This window comes from Equus caballus, chromosome 18, assembly GCF_041296265.1.
Source record: "Equus caballus isolate H_3958 breed thoroughbred chromosome 18, TB-T2T, whole genome shotgun sequence".
NCBI lineage: Eukaryota > Metazoa > Chordata > Mammalia > Perissodactyla > Equidae > Equus > Equus caballus.
In genome coordinates this window covers 42,876,002-42,899,688 of record NC_091701.1, presented here as the reverse complement: position 1 = coordinate 42,899,688, position 23,687 = coordinate 42,876,002, and the positions used below count along the sequence as shown (strand labels likewise).

The 23,687-nt window shown below is 34.4% G+C and overlaps 1 protein-coding gene across 17 annotated transcripts in view; it reads right to left on the bottom strand.

Annotated features, from left to right (window-relative positions):
- The window catches only part of SLC4A10 (solute carrier family 4 member 10), a 275,630-nt gene that overhangs the window by 189,902 nt on the left and 62,041 nt on the right, over positions 1-23,687 (bottom strand). For 8 of the 17 annotated variants that reach the window (XM_070241892.1, XM_023623014.2, XM_023623017.2 and 5 more), the window contains exon 2: positions 7,841-7,976. The exons of the other annotated variants lie outside the window; for them this stretch is intronic. In XM_070241892.1, the coding sequence (XP_070097993.1) occupies positions 7,841-7,921 (81 nt within the window). In that variant the 5' untranslated portion in view covers positions 7,922-7,976. The remainder of the gene's footprint in view (positions 1-7,840; positions 7,977-23,687) is intronic. 17 annotated transcript variants of the gene reach the window in all.

The window sequence follows — 23,687 nt, the reverse complement described above, 5'->3', positions numbered from 1 at the left end:
CAGGTGAAAAATTAAGGTGTACTCACAGGAAGTCAATACAATGGGGAATGGAAAGAAGGGTAAAATTTAGACTCCTTAGGATAAAGAAATTTATATAACTTGGTGAATAATTGGATCTAAGTTTGGGATAAAAAAAATTGAAAATGATTATCAGGTCATCATGCTAGGAAAGACACAGAGGTTTTGAAGAGTAAATAAGTTTATTTTGGGACATAGCAAGTTTGAGACATTTATAAGATAATGAGCAGAGGTGTCTAACAAGATGCAATGTCTGGAACACTAGACAGAGGTTAAGATACAGATTTGAGCTATAGATTTTGGAATTCATCCCTATGTAAAGCAGAAGTTCTCAATTTTGGTTGCCCATCAGATTCACTTGGGAAGCTTTCTGTAAATATAGATTCCTGGGTTCTATCTCAACAGGCTTTTAGTACCTCCAGAGGCTCCATTTAGTACCTCTAAGATACTTGGGGCATCAATGTTTTTAAAAAGCTAAACATGGGGCTGGCCTGGGGGTATAGTAGTTAATTTTGCACCTTCCACTTCAGCAGCCCAGGGTTTGCAGGTTCAGATCCCGGGAGTGGACGTACACACCGCTCATCAAGCCATGCTGTGGCAACATCCCAAGTATATAATAGAGGAAGACAGGCACAGATGTTAGCTCAGGGCAAATCTTCCTCAAAAAAAAAGGTAAACATTCGATTTTGATGCATAGTCACAATTAAGAATCATTGGTGGGTAATTTAAGTCACGAGTATAGATTAGATTCATGGTTTTCAAACAGTACATTGCATTAATTAGAAGAGATTGAGAAAAAACTATCAGAAAGATTATGATAATAATAATAACTATAATTTATTGAGCACCTATGGCAGGAACTGCACTAATAAATTTACGTATATTTTTTGTAATGGAAGAGACACCAGAAAGAAGGAATAAAATGAAAGTCAAGTCACACCTCTTCAATGAAGTCTTTCACAGCACTTTCAGTTTACCTTGATGTCTTTTGTGTCAATTTGACATTTAGAATATACTATATGGCACTGTTTCAAATACCTTACTTGTATTAATTCATTAATTTAATTGATTCTCATTACAACTCTAGAGATTAGCATTTTAGCTTCCCCATTTTACAGATGACAATAATGAGGAAAAGAGAGATTACATAACGTTCCTAAAATCAACACAGCAGTAAAATGGAAGATATGGGAGCCTAACAAGGGAGTCCAACTCTAGAACTCTAGCTCTTAACTATTGTGCTATACTACCTCCCTCCAAACAATATAATAGACTCAACAAATTCTTATGAGATTGAATTAAATTTGAAAAAAAAGGAAAAGAAATGGATAGGTATAAATGGTATACATTTATATGCAGCACATTTTGCAAGGTACTTCATTGAAACCAGGGTTTTGGGCTGGCCTGGTGGTGCAGCGGTTAAATGCGCACTTTCCACTTCTTGGCGGCCTGAAGTTCGCCAGTTCGGATCCCGGGTGCTGACATGGCATGGCTTGGCACACCATGCTGTGGTAGGCATCCCACGCATAAAGTAGAGGAAGATGGGCATGGATGTTAACTCAGGGCCAGTCTTCCTCAGCAAAAAAAGGAGGATTGGCACTAGTTAGTTCAGAGCTAATCTTCCTCAAAAAAAAAAAAGAAAAAGAAAAAGAAACCAGGGTCCGTTGCCTTTTAAAAAGAGGAGTTTGATAAAGGAATATTCAATCTTTTTAACTTATTCTTATTTATATTCCCGTATTATTTTTTAAAAGGGGAGGGGTGCCGGCCCCATGGCCAAGTGGTTAAGTTCATGCACTTGGCTTCGGCGGCCCAGGGTTTCACTGGCTGGGATCCTGGGCGCGAACATGGCACTGCTCATCAAGTCATGCTTAGGCAGCATCCCACATAGCACAAGAAGGACCTACAACTATGTACTGGGGAGCTTTGGGAAGAAGAAGAAGAAAAGGGAAAAAAAAGAAGAAGAAGATTGGCAAGAGTTGTTAACTCAGTTGCCAATCTAAAAAGAATAAAAATAAAATAAAATACACCAAAAGGTGTGGGGTGGGGCAAAAGATCACTTCACTAAATGTCTTTTAGCTGCTTTTTGAGGAAAAAAATGTTTAAAAGTCTTAAAGCAACCCAAAGCCCAATGGCTTTCAAGGTTTCTCCCAGAAATAGATCTATGATTCTAAAATAAGTGCTGAAAATTTGTTGGGCCCCTACCACATGTATGGCACCTTCCAAGACAACGTAGAGTCACAAGGATTAATAAGAGCAACCTCACAAGAACTTACAGAAAAGAGAGTTTTCAAATACTGCAGACTTCTACAGGAAGAAACAGAGTATTCTCAACTATATGGGTCTGCTATTGCCCTAAATATAGAGCCAGAAGAGCAACTGTGTCTGGCTTCATTTCTACTCACACTTGTGGAATTCCATGAGTTTTACTTCCGACATACTTTATATCGATGATATACTAAATGAGAGTACTCAGTTCGAATGTTTTCACAATTCCCATGCACTATTATCATCTTCCTGGGTTGGATAACAAAAGTCACATCCCAGCTGTCATATCTAATAGAAGTCTGCTCTTGGATGTTACCCAGCTTTTTTCCTAACCCCAGGCAATACTGAAATGCTTCCAGTACACAAAGGAGAAGATTTAAAGGTGATATTAAAAGTATTAGCAATGACAATTTATTTTCTCATTTCTAAATGAACAAAGAGCAAAGCTAAAATATCTTTGCGACTTCCATGATTATAAATAGCAATTTCTATTTCCAATTTTCCCTAAGACAAAGTTCTTATTATCCAAATATTCACCACAGTGGCATGCGTATTCATTGTATTAAAATGATCCCTCTAGATTGTCCTTGGTCTAGGAAATGTCAAAAACAAAGGCAAAGCTAAATCAGATTACCTACCAATAAAATAGAGTTTACATCAGGGACAAGCAGGAGGTCTCCTAGGATCTGAAATCTGGGACTTTTGAGTGGTTGTGGATAGACTGAGAAATGCTCTCACGTGCAATTTTGATAGAGAATTTTATTAAAATCCTTCATTTTGCTTCTACCCCCTACCTTGTCAACTAACTAGTAAATCTACTCAGGAATTTAATTTTCATTTTCAAAGTCTCAAGAGGGTTAGAGCTCTGAAAATGACTGCAAAATATAGGTACTGCTCTTTTGTTTTGATTTTATTTTCTCCCAAGAATAAGGAGATCAGCACAGAAATGTTCTCAGTTAGAAATCATAATCTAACCTTGAAGACTCTACACTATCTGGTCCCAACAAACCTTTCCTATGATAGTCTGAACTACCCCACTAGACTATAGCCAGAATGAACTATTATTCCTTACCAGTCAAACATATTATTTGCTTTCTGCCTCCTTGCCTTTGCTCACATTGTTTCCTCTACCCGAAATGATCTTTCGCCTGTCCAGGCCAGCCTTCAAAGTCTACCTCAATGCTAGCTTTTCCATACTTCCTTAACTCCCCATCTAGCCTCTTCTCTCCTCTTCCCACTCAGCTTGAAATATTGTGCCCACTGAACTCACAGCAGAAAATTTATGCTACTTTCACATCCCTTTTGAATCTCAATAGCACTCACTACTTTTCACATTCTATTATAGTTACTTGCTTTTAGTGGTCATGACTTACCACCTGCAACTTCCTGAAGGCAAGGACCTATTGGTCTTTATATCCTTAGCCTGTACTGTGCTTGCTAGAACAATGTAGGGTTTTGTATGTTTGCTCATATGTTGTTTTAACAAATTGCACTATGCTGAGATTTGATTGACCCCATGCCAACTTTTGAGAATCAGCTGCACATGGAGAAAACTGCTCAAGAGAACTAAAATGCAAAGATGTCACAAAATGTAAAGCTTAAGCATTTATATTTCATCCAGATGTCAGATTACTCCTCGTATTTAGGAGCTTGACAATTTTTAAGCAAATAGATGTTTTTACATTAAATAATCACCAGTGATGCAAAATATTATATTCTCTCAAATACGAACTTGAATTGTTCTATTCACATACATTATTGTGTTATGAATATATTCCACTTTAGTCTTTCATTGAGAATAAAAATATTAATTAATAAATAAAATTATTAAAACAAGTTGTGTTTAACTTTCAGCGAAGTTTTTTGTCCTGAATGTTTCTAACGATTAAAAAAATAGATCATTAAATCTAAGCTATGTAACTTGTCTTTATCATTTTATTTAAAACTTGATTTTTACTCCTTAACTTTAATCTTCAATTATAAATAAAAAAGACCTGACATTACTGTTAAATTTGCCCAAAGGCCCAGTAACCTTTCTGTCATGAATGAAGTAGCTGGTATAACATTCGGAAGCAAAAGATCTATACACATGGAATCCTAATAGAAGTTTAAATCAGCCTAGTAAGCAGATGCAAAACTTTAAACACAGAATTTTTCATCAAGTCACAATTCCAATAGTCAGTAAATATTAGACTTTAATTGGATGTAGCAAGTTTTTTCTTTGCATTTTTATACCCATCTTTATTTCAGTGTGCCATATGTTTTTGACTGAATTTCTTAGTTGATAGGAGAATCAGGGAGAGGGAACAAAACTAAACTATATGATTACCTTTACAAACACCTGCCAATAGCCCATCCTAGGTCTTAGAATGTGTCTAACAATGTCCATCAACAAATAATGTTGACACTAATGTGCTTGGTATATACCAGGTACTCTTACAAATACTTTATATACATTAACTCATTTGATCTTCACAACCACTTTTTGACGTAGGCACAATTATTATCCGCATATTACAAATGAGGAACCTGATACCCAGAAAGCTTAAATAACTTGCCCAGGACTTTCTATCTGATAAGTGATATAGCTAATATGAACCCCTTGAATGCGGCAGTCCAGACACTTAACCACTATACTGTACACCTCTTACTGCAGCCAGCTTTTGAAAACCAGTTTCCTCTTGATTTACTACAAGAAAACATGCACTTTGGAGGCACTATTGGGCAGCATGCAACAGACTAGGATTCTGGGGAGACAAGGGTTTTGCGTTGACTCTACCCACCTCCTGGCTACTTTCAGCCCACAGACTGCTATGAAAGAGAAGAGTGTAGTGCCTGGATATCCAACAGCCAGCTGGCTAAGGCTTATTTCCATGTTAGTTGCTCCCTGTCTCAGAGCCTGAGGTGAATGCTATTCCCCTAAAGGACTCCCCAAATGACCTAGTCAGCCTCAAATACTTCCAAACTTGCTATAGTGTTTATTTCCAAAATTCAATCCCTATGAAGACAAAACCCCCTTCCATAATACATAATTACCTACGTCTAACCTGGAATAAGACTAGATTGGTCACATCTCTGCTCTGAGCTGATTCTTGAGGTCCCTGCTCTGCCTCCGGCCAATGGCCTACATCCACCTTCACTCTCAAAATAAATTGGCAATTATGGCTTATACAACAAAGTTATTATATTGATTCACAGTATATAATGCCCTAGTACAACAAATTATGCATTATAAAAGAATTTAATGCAGTTGTCATAATTATGAAATGCTCGATTATACAGTTTGACTCAACCTTTTATTTCTCTAATACCAAGAAATCTACATGAGAAGAAAAAGTTACATGTAGCTCGTCCTAGGATTCATCAGTTTGTAAATTAAGTTAAAACTGGTTGAAAAGTCAACTCAAAATATGAGCACAGCTTATTATGTACATTTTCTCATAATCTCCTTAAAAGCAGAAAACAACTTTTTCTTTTCCGTATTCCTCACAACACCAATTACAGTATCATGCAAATGATCAGCTTTCACATAATGCTTACTAAATAGAACAATTACTCAAATAGTTGCTTATAAACAGCTTACCTTTAGAAACCTTTATGAAGTATAATGAAATACATGTGTAAAATAGTACAGACAGAGGCAACCATTGTAAAAAGAAGATGACCAATTGTTACTGGGCAGATAAATAATCAATTTCACCATTCAAAAGGTCAAGACCATCTTGCTACACAGGAAAAAAGGTTAACATTGCATTTAAATGTTCTAACCAATCTTTACTTTTTAATGTAATGTATTCTGACATAGCAACAGAGAGAAATTTCTCTCCAATTTGTAAAGAAATGACAATCCTAAGAGAGTAAATTTTTCCACCTTACAAAATTATTGAGAGATCTTCATTTAAGTGCCACTAAAATCTTTATGGTTTGGTTCTTTTGAAAGGTCACAAATACAGTGAAAAATAGCAGAACGCTGTGAAACCAATACCTAGAGGAATCCCAAAGCAATGCCAAGAAACAGAATGTACTCATGGTGACTAATACATGCAAATACTGGAAATAAATTCTAACAGATTAAACAGGTTTTGTAGCAACTAAAAGGTATATTCAAATCATTCCAAAACTAAGCAAGCTTAAGAATATGGCAATCTTCCCTACTAATAAGAATATAAGCTGGCTAAGTAGCCTGAATAACATATAAATTATAGTCAATATCAGTAGGTATAATTTTTTCAATGTGTTTTTAATTAAAAAGGAGAAACTGACCCCTTAACTGAATTAAATCACTGTTTCAGACTTCCACTTCAGCCTTTTGATAAACATATTTATTTTTATTACTGTATCCTTTCACCCTGATGAGGCATTAAATCCTTATCATGCTACAGAATCATGAAGACAAAACTCTTTCTGTGGAGAAATGCTGCAATATTTTATCTCTTTTTGCTCATTTAATATGGAATCCCTGGTCAAGTATCTGTCCTCTAAAATTGAGGCAGAAATATGTGCAATATAAAAAAATAAAATAAAATATATTTCCTTCAAAACCTGAATGTCAAACACAGGCACAGTTTCTTACTCAAGCATGTAACTCTGAGGATACATATAACAAACCGAAGTTAAATGCATTATAATTTGATAGGTAAAAATGGTTTAAAATAAATCCAGAGTTTTAGGATAAAATGGATATATAAATTCAAATTCTTTGCTGTGATGATTCTCTCCTCTTTGTAATTAACATGTATAATGTAGTCAAGTCTTTTCATTTTGAAAATGAAAGTAAGCAAATGAGGAGTATCTATGGGTCAAAAAACCTTAAACAAGCTTAAATGTCACAAGCTTTCTATGTAAAAGATCAAACAAACAGATTTATTGTCTGCTTTCATCTTAAAAGCATTGCCTTAGCAGATATCTACATTAAGACGACCAAAAGCATCATTACTGCAATGGATAAGAAGTGACTAAAACTAATGCCTTTAAAACAGTTCAGATATTGAAATATAAATTTTAGAAAATTAGCTTATAGCTCAGGCTGATAAACAAGATTGTACCCATCAAACTTGCATTGCTGTGTGGTTGCACACTATAATGGTAGCAACATCTATTTTTATGCTTAAGCAATTCCAGATAAAATTTTTTTTAATATGTCACTATCTATAAGCAGCTAGCTATGATGTACCCTTATCAGTTTGAAGAATTTATGCTATTTTTATCATTCAAAATAAAAGATGCAGTTTGACTGTATTCAGACTTAATCTGAAAAAAAATCCGTAGAGCTCTAAACCTTGCTTTTAATCACATACAAAGAATCTCTTTCCTTACTCCCCACTTCCTCCCCCAACAAATAACTGAAGTCAACGCAAACTCAAACACACAGACATATACATTTCTAAAATTCATATTGTTTAGCTGGTGTCTGTTACTATACATATTACTTGTTCAAACATCCGAAGGAAAATCTGATAATAAATCATTACATTGATTAATATATTCTAAATGACTAAGAACTAGAAAAAGCAATAACTCTACAATCACAGTATCATCATAATTTATGAGGTCATACCTGATGACTTAGAGATTGAAAAGGCTCACAGGTTCCAGACTGCATGACCTTCCTATTTCCAGAAACCCCTAAAGATTGCATTTCCTGTCTTACAAAAGATAATCACAGCCATCTCTATGTCTCAGCATCTTCAAGGCTAGTGAAGAAAACATCAAACAGCAGATCTGTCCATCAGTATCTGTTTAAGCCATCATGTGGATATCAAATCTCATATACTGTTTATCATCTCCCCTTTGCAGTGACAAACACCCTGTATTAAGGGAGGATGACACAGTTATATTTGCTGAAGCTGCTAATGCTGTCTGAAAACAGTAAGCTTACTGCTTAGAGCAAGTCTGCATCATCCAAACAGAGAATGAGCCACATCCTTTAGGTTTACCTCTTCTGCTACTATAAAGATTTCACTTGCCAAGGACAGTTTGGGGTTTTTTTCTCAGTCTTTTAAAAATAAGCAATGTTCTGTTTAATTAAGCATCCAATGTGTCTGTTGCAAATACCATGTTAAAATGTCAACTCTTAATTATTAGGCAGTTTTCTGCATACATGACTAAGCTTTAGTATAATGACTTAACAAGCAAAATTGTATTCTCTTTTAAAGGAATCTTCCCTCCAAATGATGTGTATCATCACACATCCAACCGATCAAAAATTAGAAGTCCCTAAAAATGAAGAATTTTTATTCTGGAAATCTTTGATAATTGCGTCTAACAGTAGATAGATAAATAGGTAAATGCATATAATTTTGTATGTGGGATGCTGCCACAGCATGGCTTGATGAGCAGTGTGTAGGTCCGCGCCTGGGATCCAAACCTGGGAACCCTGGGCCACTGAAGCAGAATGCATGAACCTAACCACTACACCACCAAGCTGGCCCCATGGAACTTCATTTTTATTTTCTATTCTTCAGACCAATATTCTTCAAATCAAAATACATTTTATATTTCTATTTAATATCTTCTTCTAAAGAGTTTAACATGCAAAAAGATAATGTGCTATTGACAAATTCCAAAACTGCACGGTTCAATATAGGAATGAAACCTATGTAAGTTATTGGCATTTTATTGTGATTTTCATTGTCTTATTTGTGTTCATCAAGGTTCTTATAATGCTTTCTTTTACCACAACATAGTAGAATCAGTAAATTTTAAGACTGATAGTCTAGTAATAGAGAATAAATATCCTCTAAAATTATAAATGGAAATAGTTTCTCTTCACCATGTGACAAAAGATTGTATTTTAGAAATAAAACAAAAAATAGACTAAAATTATAATCAATTTAATTGAATTCAAAATTAGGACAGCAAGTGCAACACATTACCTTAAGACAGTCCTTACATTATGTAGAGCATGAATTAATGAACACTTTATTTAAAAACCTATGAACACTTTATTTATATACCTGTGAAATAAACTAAATGAAATTTAATGATAGCTAAAGTGCTATACACAAAATGTTTTAGATAAATGTAGACTAATAACAAATCAGTATAATTTCTCTTCTCCCACTCACAACATTTGATGAGCATAATATGTATTGTCATGAAGACTAGTCAAAATGAGTCTTAAAGATGGGTTTTCTTTAAGAGGCTGGGTGGGTCGGGGAGAAGAGAAGATGTTGCTCAAAAAGTACAAACATCCAGTTATAAGATGAATATGTTTTGGAGATCTAACGTACAGCATAGTGATTACAGTTAATAATATTGTATTATATACTTGAAAGTTGTGCTACACTGATAATCATTTTGCTGTAAGTGTATCAAACCAACACATTGTACATCCTAAATTATATCTCAAGAAATCTGGGGGAAAAGTTTTTGTTGTTAGTGCTGTTGAGTCACTTCCCTCTCCTAGCGACCCTGTGTACAGCACAGCAGAACCCTACCTGGTCTTTTTGCATCATCCTCTCACCTTCTGGTACTATGTCGGACAATGCTTACTGCTATTCATAGGGTTTTGAAAAAAAGTTATTACACCTTAAAAATATACAATTTTTATTTGTAAAAAATAAAATAAGAAATTGGGCTTGTTTAAGGGCCTGATCCACACTATCCCTTTAAAGAAATTACTGCCTCTAACTGCAGAAGTTCAGACAAAGGGTTGGATATTTTGGCTGTACACAAACAAAGACACAAAGGATGAAAAATCATATGTAGGGAAATACGATTTATCTATGCAGTATCTACTCTTATTGTAATCAAAATAGGTGCTCATTCCTGAAGACCTGTTTCTTAATAAAGCCCTCCTAAACTACACTGTCTCCCTTTCTATATTCATTCTTTCATGTATAAAATATTAAACATCTTCTATGTGTCAGATACTGTATAGGTGCTAGAGATTCCATGACAATACAAAATATGCTATCACAAAAGTGGATAATTAGACAAGAATGTTTTGTTATGACAGAAGAATTAAGAGGAGATATGAGAGTGATAACAGGGCATCTGACCCTAATCGCAGAATCAGAAGGGATCACCCTAAGGACCTATTGTTAAAACTGAGAAGATCCTGAGTAGGTCACATTCAAGGAATGGTAAATATAGCATGGTTAGACCATAAAGCGAAAGTAGGACAGAGTGGAGAGATGAGGCTAGAAGAGTAAGCCAAAGTCCAACTACAGGAAGCCTCAGAAGCCATTTAAAGATTTTGAGCTTCATCTTTAGGGGAATGAGAAGCCATCAACATAATCAGTTTTGCAGGAGTTTTTTTTTTGTCTTTTTTGTGAGGAAGATTGGCCCTGAGCTAACATCTGTTGCCAATCCTCCTCTTTTTGCTTGAGGAAGATTGACCTTGAGCTATCACCTGTGCCAATCTTCCTCTACTTTGTATGTGGGACACCACAACAGCATGGCTTGATGAGCAGTGTGTAGGGCCATGCCCGGGATCTGAACCCATGAATCCTGGGCTGCTGAAGTGGAGTGCATGAACTTAACCACTACACCACTGGGCTGGCCCCTCAGTTTTGCAGCTTTAGATTATACTGGCTACCATGGAGAATCAATTGAGTATAACAAAACTGGAAGAAGATAGACAAGTTATATAATTTTGGGCAGGGGATACTGGTGGCCTGGAACCAAAATGGTGGCAGTAGAAATGGAGAGAAATGGATAGATTCCAGATACATTTTTTTCGTTAAAAGGGATAGGGTTTGGGGATTGAATGTAAGAAGTAAGGGAGAGAAATATCAAGATTGATTCCTAACCTCCTACATTACTACAGATTTCTTTTTGACAATCAACATATTTTCATCACATGCTCTGTGGTATTGTTATTTATCCTTTTCATGTGCATATGCTTAGTTTTTATAAAATAGCCATAAAAGTGTGAGAAGACTCATCTTACATTCCTTCTGTATCCTCTCACAATGTGTATAACTTTGTCTTATATACTACTGCTTTAAAAAGTGTAAATCAGTTCAACTTTTCAAAGTAATTTGGCAGTATATATTAAGACCCTTAAAAATATTCAATCCTTTCCAGTATTTCCAGTTTGGAGAATTTGTCGAAAGGATTAAGGTTTATACACAAAAATGTTTGGTGCTATATTATTAGAAAAGAAAAAATAGGAGTAAGAGAAAGGTTAATTAAATTATGATACAACAAATATGGAACACCACGTAACCACTGAATATTATGAGTGAAAGATGTTAACGACAAAGGAAAATGTATATCATAATAGAATATTAAGTGAAAAATAAGATCCCAATATATTTATGTAGTACAATCTCAACTATGTAAAATATACACTGAAAAAATAAACAAACTATTAAATTTTAAAAGATGGCCCCCAATATGACTTATCTTACAAACATATACCTTCAGAGTTCATGTTTTTCTAATAAAAATAGGAAATAGTTTCTGAGGAATATTTTAAGAGTTGAACAACTACACCTGTTTTTCATGTGCTGCTTCTTTGTACTAAAAATTATGCCTCAAATTTCAGTCTGTTTTATTCATATTTTTGCTCTAATTTCACAAAAATACTCAAATCTACTTTTATTAGATTATCTATACTTTAAAACATAATTCTTTATGTGTCTTGCATATCATTAATTATATGTGTGTAATTGTTTATTTTCACACTATTTATATTGGGTTAACACTGGTACAGATGTTTTTGGCAAATTAGCTCTCATACCATTCAATGTTATATGAAAAAAATGAAAGAATTTGTATGACATGACTTTGTATCACTATTTGTCTAACTAGTCATTGTGGTTTGATCTAAACTAATTTCTACAAACCACAGGACAATGGGAATCACTGAGAGCACTGCAGAGTACCTACCACTTCTCTTTTTTGAGAAGTCGTGAAAACTGTCTTATTTCACTTTTACAAGGAACATTGCTTGAACTTGAGAGCATAGGTCACTAAGTATATAGAGCAAGATGGTGAGGAAAGTGACCATTCCCACTGAAATCCTAGCTATTTTGATACTCACTGCTGCCAGATAGGGTATATGATGTGGAGAGCCACAACACAAAGGGGCAGTTCAGATGAAGCATTTGTACATTAAAAAAGCACCTTTATCTGTATAAACACTAGAGTTGCATAATATATTATGTCTTTTTCCCTCAAGTTATTAATAAATTGCATTTTTTCTAACTTCATCATCATTCTGCTAGTTCTATTAGCAAATCTGTACAGTGAATCACACAATAGAGGGAAATAAAACATGTAGCAATTTATTAGCTAATGCTGATTTTGTATTTTAATAATTATACCAAGGGCAGCCCCATGGCCGAGTGGTTAAGTTCGCACACTCCACTTCAGCGGCCCAGGATTTCGCTGGTTCAGATCCTGGGCGCGTGCGGACTCATCAACACTCATCAAGCCATGCTGAGGCAGCATCCCACATGCCACAACTAGAAGGACTCACAACTAAAATATACAACTATGTACTGGGGGGTTGTGGGGAGGAAAAGGAAAAATAAAATCTTTAAAAAAATAATAATTATACCAATTACAAAAGTACTTCATATCTATATAGACAACTTAGAAGAAAACCACAAGATCAACAAGGTGGGGGGATCGCTCATGAAATTTCATTATACAGAGAAACAATTACTGATATTTCACTTCTAGTTTTTAATCAATATACACTTAAAAATTATATTAAACTATTCATCTATACCTAGTATTATACTATGAACATTTCCCTAAGTCAATAAGTATTTTCTGTAACAACGTTTAGTGGACAAATGGTGGTATTCTATCAAATAGAGGTACCATACTTTAACTAACCCTCTATTCTTAGACATTTCAGTTTTTTCATTTTTAAATATTATAAATAATAGTGCAATAAACATCTTTGTGCACACAGCCTTACACATATCCTCCAGTATTTCCTTAGGATAAAGTCCAATAAGTAGACTTACTGGTTCAAAGGATATGAACATTTTGGAGCCTTTGGGTAAGAACTGCCAAATTACCCTACAGAAGGGTTATATCCATTTCCATTCTCCAGAAGAAATACTTAGTTTCTTCACTGTCTTGACAAAAACCAAGTATTATCACACAGACTTTATGTCGAATAAAGTCACAATAAGTTAATATGAAAATAAAGGAAAACTGATTAAGACGAAGGTTTAAATTAAGGATAATTAAACCAGAGTTATCTTTATAAGTTTTCTAACAACAACAATAGCAAAAACCTAGAATAAATACTTTCCTTGTTTCTATGTTTATTGACAAAGTTATGACACTGTTCCCTAAAAAATAACCTAGGATTGTAAAACAAAACAACATTTTGAATAGAAATTACTAAACAATGGCAAAGGAGACATTTAAAACCAATGTAATTGTAAATGTGAACTTAGTCTTTATTTTTTCTCTGTGACATCTGTGGAATGAATGAACCTCTAGAGAAGCAAATCACTCACCCATCACAATGCTACTTTACTCATACAAAATATGAAACACACAAATATACAAACAGAAAGACAGATTTTTGAGCTTGAGGAAATCTTTCAAATAGTTATCAGATATACCTTCAACCAAGGAGGACCACCAAGGCTTCAAAATGCCATGTGTAAAGACAATATTTTTTGTGTAAATTTGTTTTCTTCAAGCACCATTCATTCCAGGGCTAAGTAAATGGGGGCGGGGGGGACACAAAAATTTGCAATGTGTTTGATCTTTAAAAGTTTTCACTGTTAAAAAAATCAATCATATAATGATCTATTGCGTGAAGTTTTCTGATAGATTCAGCTATTATTAAAATGCAATTTTGGCAATGCTAAAATTGTATTTAAAGTGATAGTTAAGGAAAACTGCAAACAGGTTTGTCCTTTTAAATTCTAATGTAGACAGGGTCACAGATCATAAATAAATATGATTTTTAACAGCAAAAAAAAGACTACAAGAAAATAAAAACTCCTCAAAGCTTATCCTTTATTTGTCAGAAGGACTCAGGTCCCTGGCTGAAAGCACTGGCTATGGAGGCAGACTACCGAGTTCAAATCCTGGTTCTCTGACCTTGGGATCTCTATGTGCCCTCTGCCTCAGTTTCCTTATATGTAAAATGATGATAATCCTCCTAGAATTGTTGCAAGGATTAAATGTAATTAATACATGTGAAGCAGTTAAAGCAGTGCCAGGCAGAGAGTAATTACTGGAGAAATATTTGCTACTGTCATTACAAGAAAAATATAGTTATGGCTTGTTATTGTACCCAAAAATAAAAAGATTAAAGGAAAAACAACTGTATAAAATAAGATTATGAAACAATCAGAAGTAATTACATAATTAAGCAGAGTTTTCAAGATCTGAGGATGGTAATGTAGATACTCCAGATCTAGTTGAGCAGAATATGTTTAAAAAAAATTCAGGTATATAACACAACTTTCATATCACAGGGCTTTAGAATCAGACAAACTTTGATGAAATCTTGGATTCACCAATTAGTGACCACGAGCAAGTTGCTTAAGCTTCTTTACTCAGTTTCCTCACGGTAAAATACAGTTAACAATATTACCTATCTCATAAAGTTATTTCGAAGGTTAAATAAGAGAATCCGCATAAGGCAATCACCACAGTGTATCAATATATAAGCTCAATAAATAAGATTTATTATTATTATTATTATTATTGGCCCAGTGGAGAGAAGAATCGATGGATCATTTAAAAAGTGGATAAGCTAAAGGTAGGGGGGGAAGTACATAATGGAAGATGACCAGTTCCTTTCCCTTTACTACTTCCAAGGTCATCTCTCTGTCCTCATTATTCCCAATTTTGGCAGCAATTGTCTCAGAATCCTGAAGAAATGTGATTGCTATATTAATGCCCAGCTAGTTACCAAATCCAGCAACCACTTTTTAGTCTTTATTATTTTCAACCTACCACTTCTTAGTCTTTATTATTTTCAACCTATCTGAAACTACTGTGTTATCACCTAGTCAAAAACTCTCTACAAATGTCCTACTCTAGCGTTTGATGACTTCCATGGTCCAACCCCGACAGACCTTTCCATTCTTATTAACTATAATACTCTCCTTCAGTTGTCTGATACTCTGCCTAAACCCAAAAGCTCACCATTCCCAATGATCATTCTGTACGATTATTCCGGCCTTTAGCTTTGCTCACACTATTACATATTGATCGTGGTTCCAATCTTGGTACTGCCACTCATTAACTGTAGAATATTTTAAAAGTTACAAAACTTCTATGGACCTCAGTTTTCCTATTAGTAAAGTGGAGATAATTATACCACCTATCTACATAGTGTTCCTTGAGGATTAGATGAATTAAAAATATAAAGTGCTTAATTCACACAGTGCCTACCTAGAACCTAGTAAGTACTGAACAAATGTTGTTGTTGTTAGAATGCATGCCTTTCTCCCTCATCTCCATAGAGATCCTATCTATCAAAATTTAATAAAACACATCCTCCATGAAACTTGCCCTGATCACATGCTTTTGGTCTTACCTCTCTCACGGCTCTTTAATCCTCAACTTTCCTTCCTGACTTCTCTGAAACACTAGGGCTTTCTTTTAGAGTTACACATGGCCTTATCTCTCATTCTCAATTGTTAACCTCCTTAAGACAAAAACCTGTGTATGATTCATTTTCATATTACACCTAATACAATTCCCTGAACTTAATATGCACTTGAAAATATTTATGGAATCAATGCAAGAATCAAGTCCAACTGTTATTTTTCAGGCCAGCAAAATACACCTTTCTTTCTGGGATGGTTGTTTCAAAACTGGTACTCTTATGGCAAATAGAAGAGAAGTTCAAAGATGACTCAAATAAGGGAAATAAGATAAATGTCAAGTGGCCATCTAATTTGCTGTTACAGAATATTTGTTCTGTTGAATTCCTGTTCTCTTTAGTGTTTATGGTTGTAGAATACAGGAATTAGCCTATTAAGAAGCTCTTAGATTTAATGAAAGAGTACTCCTCAAATCTGACTATAAATAGAGCTGTAATAATTTTAAAAATATTAACTCGGGAACGTATTCTATAAAAATGTCCTAAAAAAGGAGAGTAAAAAGATATAAGCGCAATAGTGTTTATAGCAAAAATCTTTATAATAGCAAAATATTGGAAAAATTCTAAATGTTAAAATAACTGTTTTTTAAACAAAAATGGTTATAAATGTGTAGGCAAAAGTCTTCAAGGAACCACATTAAATTGCTAACAGTTATTATCACTGGGATTTTAGCTTGAGGGGATAACCAAAGAGGATTTGTCTCCAAATCATACCTCCTAGAGGATGAAAATGAGACTAGACACAAAACATCAAGAAAACAAAATTTAAAAATCACTGACACTACTCTTTTTCTCTCCAAGAACAACCACTGTATATAAGAGTAAATTAAGCGGTATAAATGAAACATCAGCAACAAGAGTCATTTTGTAAATAATATTCAAAAGAAATGCTGAGTACAGGTGTGATAAAAATTAATTTCACTCTGTGGTACAGGACAGACAACTTCAGAAACACAGAAATAAGGGAAGGAAGAAAAACAATCTCTTCTCTACTCAATTGACCTTAGGATTCTTAATTTCTCTGTATTTGAAAGTTATAATATTTATTGTCTTTATTTTATTGAACTCCAGATATGTCATTATTTTGAGAACAGAAAGTAATTGCTACATCATATTCATACACACAAATATTTTTGCTTACTCATAATTTCACATTCGTTCCTTTTTGTGTATAGATACATGGAGAATTAAATGGATTATTAAAATCTAGTGTAAAGACCATAACGACTTTGAGTACAGGACACAGAGACATAAAAAATTATTCAATGTCGACATACTAAGATTTTTTAAATAATCTATTTCAATATCATTTACATCTGGCAGTAATTTTAAACTAAAATAATTACCTGTATTAGAAGCATAAAATACTGACAGAACAAGATGTTAATATTCCTTTCAAAGAAAATTCTGCAAACATTTTCTCTTGACTGATGGTTACCTTTCAAGTTTTAAATTAGGTTAAGAAGATTTTAAATCCTGTTTTAAATTAATTAGGTGAACTAGCAAACTCATATCAAACATACTTCTTTCACAGAACATAAATCAAACAAGAATCTGAATTAATCTGGCCACAGCCACAAACAAAACAGCTTGCTACGCCTCTGTATTTCTCCATTAAAGCCTTTGTCCTTCCGATGTTTTTGTTTCTTTTCCTTTTAATATAAATACCTTTCTATAAAAAAGTATACACAGAAACAGAAAGGCTCTATTCCTTAAATGCAAATGTAGTTTCTGAATTTTATTCATTTTTTTGCTGTGCTGCTTTAACCTACTAGGTCTCTAAGAGGTAAAATATGGTCTCTGACCTTAGGCAAATTGAAATATGTTTGGGGGAAAAAAAAACGTGTGCACACATAAGAATAGTGCAAACCTATGAGTTGTACATATAAGTTTCATGGAAGTTGAGCAGTCTGAACCCTTGTGGAAGTTTTTCACAGTTAATTTCTAAATTCAATGTTCCCCCAACCCCACGATTTTGATTTATTTATTCATACTAAGCAGCTATGATATCACGTCATATGTAATAAATGACGTGTCTCAAAGTCGCACGCATTCTAAACGAAACTATGGAAGAACATAGAAAAATGAGTAAGGGGTTTCAAGCACCCATTCCGATGTGGGGGAAGGGGTGGTTTCCACATCTCATCAAACAATTCTCAAAGACCAACTGGGTATCCTACGATTCCACTTAGTTGTGACACTATCCACCTGGAGATAGCATCGGATTCCACAGGTTAAGTGTTCAGTCCAACAAGATTGCCCTCCTCAGCCCCCCACCCCCCACATCCACCCCCTGCTTCAGCCTCCAATCTCGAGTCCAGGTTGCCACCTGTGCTTCTGACTGACTGGCTATAAATCAGAAGATCCTACAACCCTCTCCTTGGATTTGATTCACCTGCTAGAGTGGCTCACAGAGCTCAGAGAAACATTTAACTTGCTAGACTACTGGTTTATTTTAAAAGGATATAACTCAGGAACAGCCAGATGGAGGAGATGCATAGAGCAAGGTATGGGGAAAGGGTGCAGAGCTTCCATGCCGTCTCCAGGTGCACCACTCTCTAAATCTCCACATTTTCACCAACCCAAAAGTTCTCTGAACCCCATCCTTTGCAGTTTTTCTAGGGGCTTCATTATGTAGTTCTGATTGATTAAATCACTGGCCATCAGAGACTGATTCAACCTCCAGCCCCTCTCCCCTCCCTGGTGGTCATGGTGGGTTGGCATGAAAGTTCCAACCCTCTAATCACATGGTTGGTTCTCCTGGCAAACCAGCCCCCACCCTTATGTGGGATCCAACAGATACCTCATTGACATAACAAAACACATCTTCCTGGGTCTCCTCACTTAGGAAATTCCAAGGGCTTTAGAAGCTCTGTGCCATAAATAGCGAAGGAAACCAAACATATATTTCTTATTATAAATCACAAAATCACAGTGAGTAATAAAAGGAAGGGGCTGTCACCCACCCAGAAAAACTAGCTGTCTCTCAAGAGTCCTCAAAGATTGGCATTACCTTAGTGAATGTGTCAAGTTTCGAGTATTTCTCTTGAATTTGCACGCTAAGAAACACAATTTTGTTTGTGTACAAATTTTTATTAATTTATTATAAATGAATGCTGAGGTACTGTCTCTCCAGTACATCACCATGGAAAGCCAACTTGTAATTAGAAGTTTGTTTAGTGAGTACACCATCCAATCTAAATGAGTTAGTTACAAGATTCAAATATTTGATTGCTTAAAGTAAAGATATCCCAACTATATCTAGATAGGTCATTAGAGGTGTCAGATAAGTTGAGCACTCAATTTCCTACACTGGACTTGACGGATATTATCAGCATTTGCCCCAATGACCTTCCTCTGTCCATGCTCTCCTAGCTGCTGACTATTCCTCCTTCTGATTGAACAGTCTTTCTTTAGCAATGGTAATACTCAAAATGGTTTTAATAAACTTTTTTAGGTTTGGGAGTTCTTTGGTCCCCTTAACACAATATTTCATATCTTTATGTATTAAGTGTTGGCTTTAAGGTTTAATTCTCATAGGACACTCTCACTACCTTATATTCAACTACTTGGGGTGCAAAGTGCTATAATAAAATTCTATCATAATACAGACAAGGAATATTTTTCTCACAATGAAAGGAGTCAAATATGTTCAATGTGCAAAATTTTAGCCCATAGGAAAATGTACCACAATATTTTATTATTCTTACATATTTTCCTTTGAATAATTATATAATTTTATAGTTCTACATACCTACATGAAATTTTTCAAAGTGTCTGAAAAATGCTAATTTATGAAAAGGCAAAATTGCATTTCAATGTGTGGAACCACATGTTTACAATGTTACACTCTTCTGGAGTGTCCTCTCTACAGGCTCCACATAGATTTTTTCTTTTTTTTAAAGAGAATTTAAGTCTTACCTGCCAACCTACAAAAACAGAAACCAGTTTAAGCGGCAAAGCATTTGTTTAAGATCAAAGAATTGCAATTCAGGGAGCAGAGAATCTGGCAGAAACCCAAATAGTGTCCCGCCAGGGAGTAAAAGTCAGGGGCTTTTAAGGGCAAAGAAGGGAGGTTGTATTGCAGAGAATTTTAATTGGAGTTAGAGGCAGTTAGTCTTGGCTAAACATTGATTGACTATTGGTTCTGTCTTCAGAAAGTCCATAATCCTCAGCGTTTATGACCAGGATGTTTGTTCTCCTGCTTACTTCTCAAACAATTCTTATAAAACAGTTGTCGTTTTGGCCCAGTCCAAAGGTTTGACCCAGAACAAGGTTCAAGACAGCAAAGCCAGTTTCTCTGGAAAGGCAGCTCCGACTCCATTTAAAATGGCTCCACTTTAGTCACTTCTGACATACCCCATAAGGGAAATTTTCCTTAACTGTCCTGTACCTCGGTGACTATTCCTTCTTCCAAAGCTCTGTGTCATTAATCTCAGTCATTTGGCATTTAGTATATGCTGCTTCACATTGACAGCTTTCTTTTACACATGTGGCCTCCAAACACATGACATTTTATTTGAACTCCCATTATGCCAGTTCACCATTTCTCAACTTGTTTCATAATACTCATGTACATGTTTTATCTCTCCTAAGCCTGTAACCTTCTCAAAAGATTTTTAATTTGTATATACAAATATTCAATAATTATTTGCTGAACGCAAGAATGAAAGGCTTTCTCCTCACTGAGATTATAAACCTTCTGACGGCTGGAAACATATTTTATGATTCTTTAAAATCATAGCAGTGAGTGCATAAGTGCTCTAAAATATTTATTTTTTTCAAGTCATGACAATATTAATTATATATCCATAGGAACATAGTCTCTAATTTGCTTTAACAAATTCAAAATTTTCTCTTTTTTTAAAGGAATAAACTGTTGGGTTAAATCTGTATAAATGTGCTTTTTATTTGTTCTATGTACAGTGAAAGTTTATACTTGTATCTCATTGTATCATATCTGATTGCAGAAAATAAAGCACAATTTAAAAGATATTTTATATAGTTTCTCCATACACATACACACATATATAGTCAATATTCAGAGGAAAATAAAGTTAATATCTATATTAATGTGGTCATCACCTCTTCCAAATTCCAGTTTAAGGAAATTTATTCTATAGTGTTGATCTCAGACCTTTTAGTGTATAAATAGCACCTGCCATAGTATAAAAGGACACCTAGTCTTGGGGACAGAGCAAGATGGATTAGAACAAGATGGATGCAAACAGTGCCTGAAATTCTCAGCATCAGCTATCATTCCATATTTTACTGGATTAAGAAATTATGTTACTTAGATGGAACTTTTAAATTCATTTTGAATATTAATATATGCCATGAATCCACTACTTTCTTTGGAGAACAAGAAAGTTTTAAGTAGTCTGGGACCATGGGGTGCTCAGGGCAGAGCATGCCAAAAAGAATCTGGAGCAAGAATCTCAGTGGAAATGCACCAAAAGAAAAGGTGAAAGGTCCAAAGATGTGTTTTACTGTACGGTTTTCCCAAGGGCCTGCTGTACTTACTGCATAGTTGACTTGTTTTAAAGAGTTGACTTAACTAGCAGAAAACTTTGGTGCCCAAAAATATTGATAAAAAATAGACTATAACATCTGGAAAGATCTTGCTTTTAAAAGACTATGATTTCTAAATCTTAATTACTCTAAAATCAACACTCTCTGGTAGGACGGCACTTTACTTATTTTTATAATTTTCCCTTTGTTCATTCCTGATTATGAAGCCAACTACTAAATTACATTAACAACATTGTGAATACAAGTTATTCTTTAGTTGTGAGTAGAAGACTAAAGAAAAGACATAAAAGCACCAAAAGAGATACTTTAGTCAGTTCCTATCCAATAAAAAAATTATTTTCCTTAACATTAAAGAAATAGTTCCAAATTACAACTTTTTGAAATATAGTTTTGATTATAAAAGTTTTACCTCATAAATTTAGAAAAATAATAAGTGAAATAACGTAATAGTTGTAGTCTTAACTATCAAACCTCTGTGAGTATCAATGCATTTCAGACTCTACACAAGAGATGTCCTTAGAGACTCTATTTAGGTCAATTACTTTATAATCATTATTTTGGGATATACTTTTCATTATTCTAGATACAAAAAAAATGAAGAAAATATTCTTTCTTCAAGACTGTAAAATTACAAAATTAATCTGCCTCAGTGAAGATTAACAGCTAAGCCTCCCAAAACAGATGATTTTTCCTATCGTATTTTTAGACAAGATAGAGAATAGAGAGCTTTTCCTTGGTAACACTGTTTAGTGTGTACTTTGAACACAAAAATTTTCAAAAGTTTGTTTATAAATAATTCTCTTACTATAATTTAAGCCCATTTCTTTTTATTCTGATCACTGAATAAAATATAATTACTCTGTTTTTTTTTATGAACAATAAAAGATAATTACATTGGGGGAAAGATGAACACTGCTTACCGTAATTCTTAACATGTAGACATTGTTTAACAAACGTCTACAAGACATTTTCTTTGGAAAAAGTACAGATTAGAAAGAAAAACCAGTGAAATCAGGAAAGGCTATATTAAAGTTTTAAATTATTATAATTCACTTAATTACCTAAGTGAACTGACACTTGCTAAATTGGTTTAATATGATCATTCCAATTTATAAATCCAAGATATTATTTTAAAATCATTACTATTTATTTTTTCCTAATTGCTAAAATATACTTGTTTTTTAGAGAAAACATGGGAAACAAAAGAGCACAGAGAAGAAACATTTACCTGCAGTTTTGACACATTGAGAACAGCCATTGCAAATATTTTGATGTATATCCCTCCAATATTTAAATACACACAGAGAATCAAAATATATACATATTTTCATAACCGTTTTTTTCACTTAAGAATTCATCATGCACATTTTCTAATGTTTTTTTTAAAAGTCTTCTACAACCTGGGGCTGGCCCCGTGGCCGAGTGGTTAAGTTCGCGGGCTCCGCTGCAGGCAGCCCAGTGTTTCGTTGGTTCGAATCCTGGGCGCGGACATGGCACTGCTCATCAAGCCACGCTGAGGCAGCGTCCCACATACCACAACTAGAAGGACCCACAACGAAGAATATACAACTATGTACTGGGGGGCTTTGGGGAGAAAAAGGAAAAAATAAAATCTTAAAAAAAAAAAATTTACTCTTAAAAAAAAAAAAGTCTTCTACAACCTAACGCTAATGGCAAGACATCAATCTATCACAAGGATGTACCTAATTAATTAACCAACATGATTTCTGGTATTTTGCTACTATAAACAGTGCTGCAATATTGCTCCTACATACAACTTTGCTCAGACTTCTAATTATTTGTTTCCTTTAAGTGAACTACTGGAAGCAAAATTTCTCTGACAGAAGAAATTAACGCTCCCAATACATGTTGCCAAAGTGTCCTCTAAGAAGAATGAAACTATTTAATCTCTACCTGTAAGTAAATGGTAGTGTGTCTTTTCCTTATCCTTGCCTTATCAATACTGGTTATTATCAATCTTTCAATCTTTAATAAATTCATATTTGAAAAATATATCTCAATTTTATACTAAATGTCACTTCTCTTACTACTGAGGCCCCTTGCAGTTCTGAATATTGCCTTCATTCTTTATTCTTCCACAAGGACATGGACAACATGCTTTGTAAACTTCCTCTCTCAAATCCTAGTCTAAGGGGTTTGATTTTAAGATTGTTTGTAAAAGTGGTTTATATACTAAAAATATGAACCCTTAAGTATCATATATGCTGTAAATCTTTTTCCAAGTTTGTCATTTGGTTTTTAATTATATTTATTCTATTTTAATCATTACCCACTGAACCTTTGGCAGTGCAGCTTCAAGTGC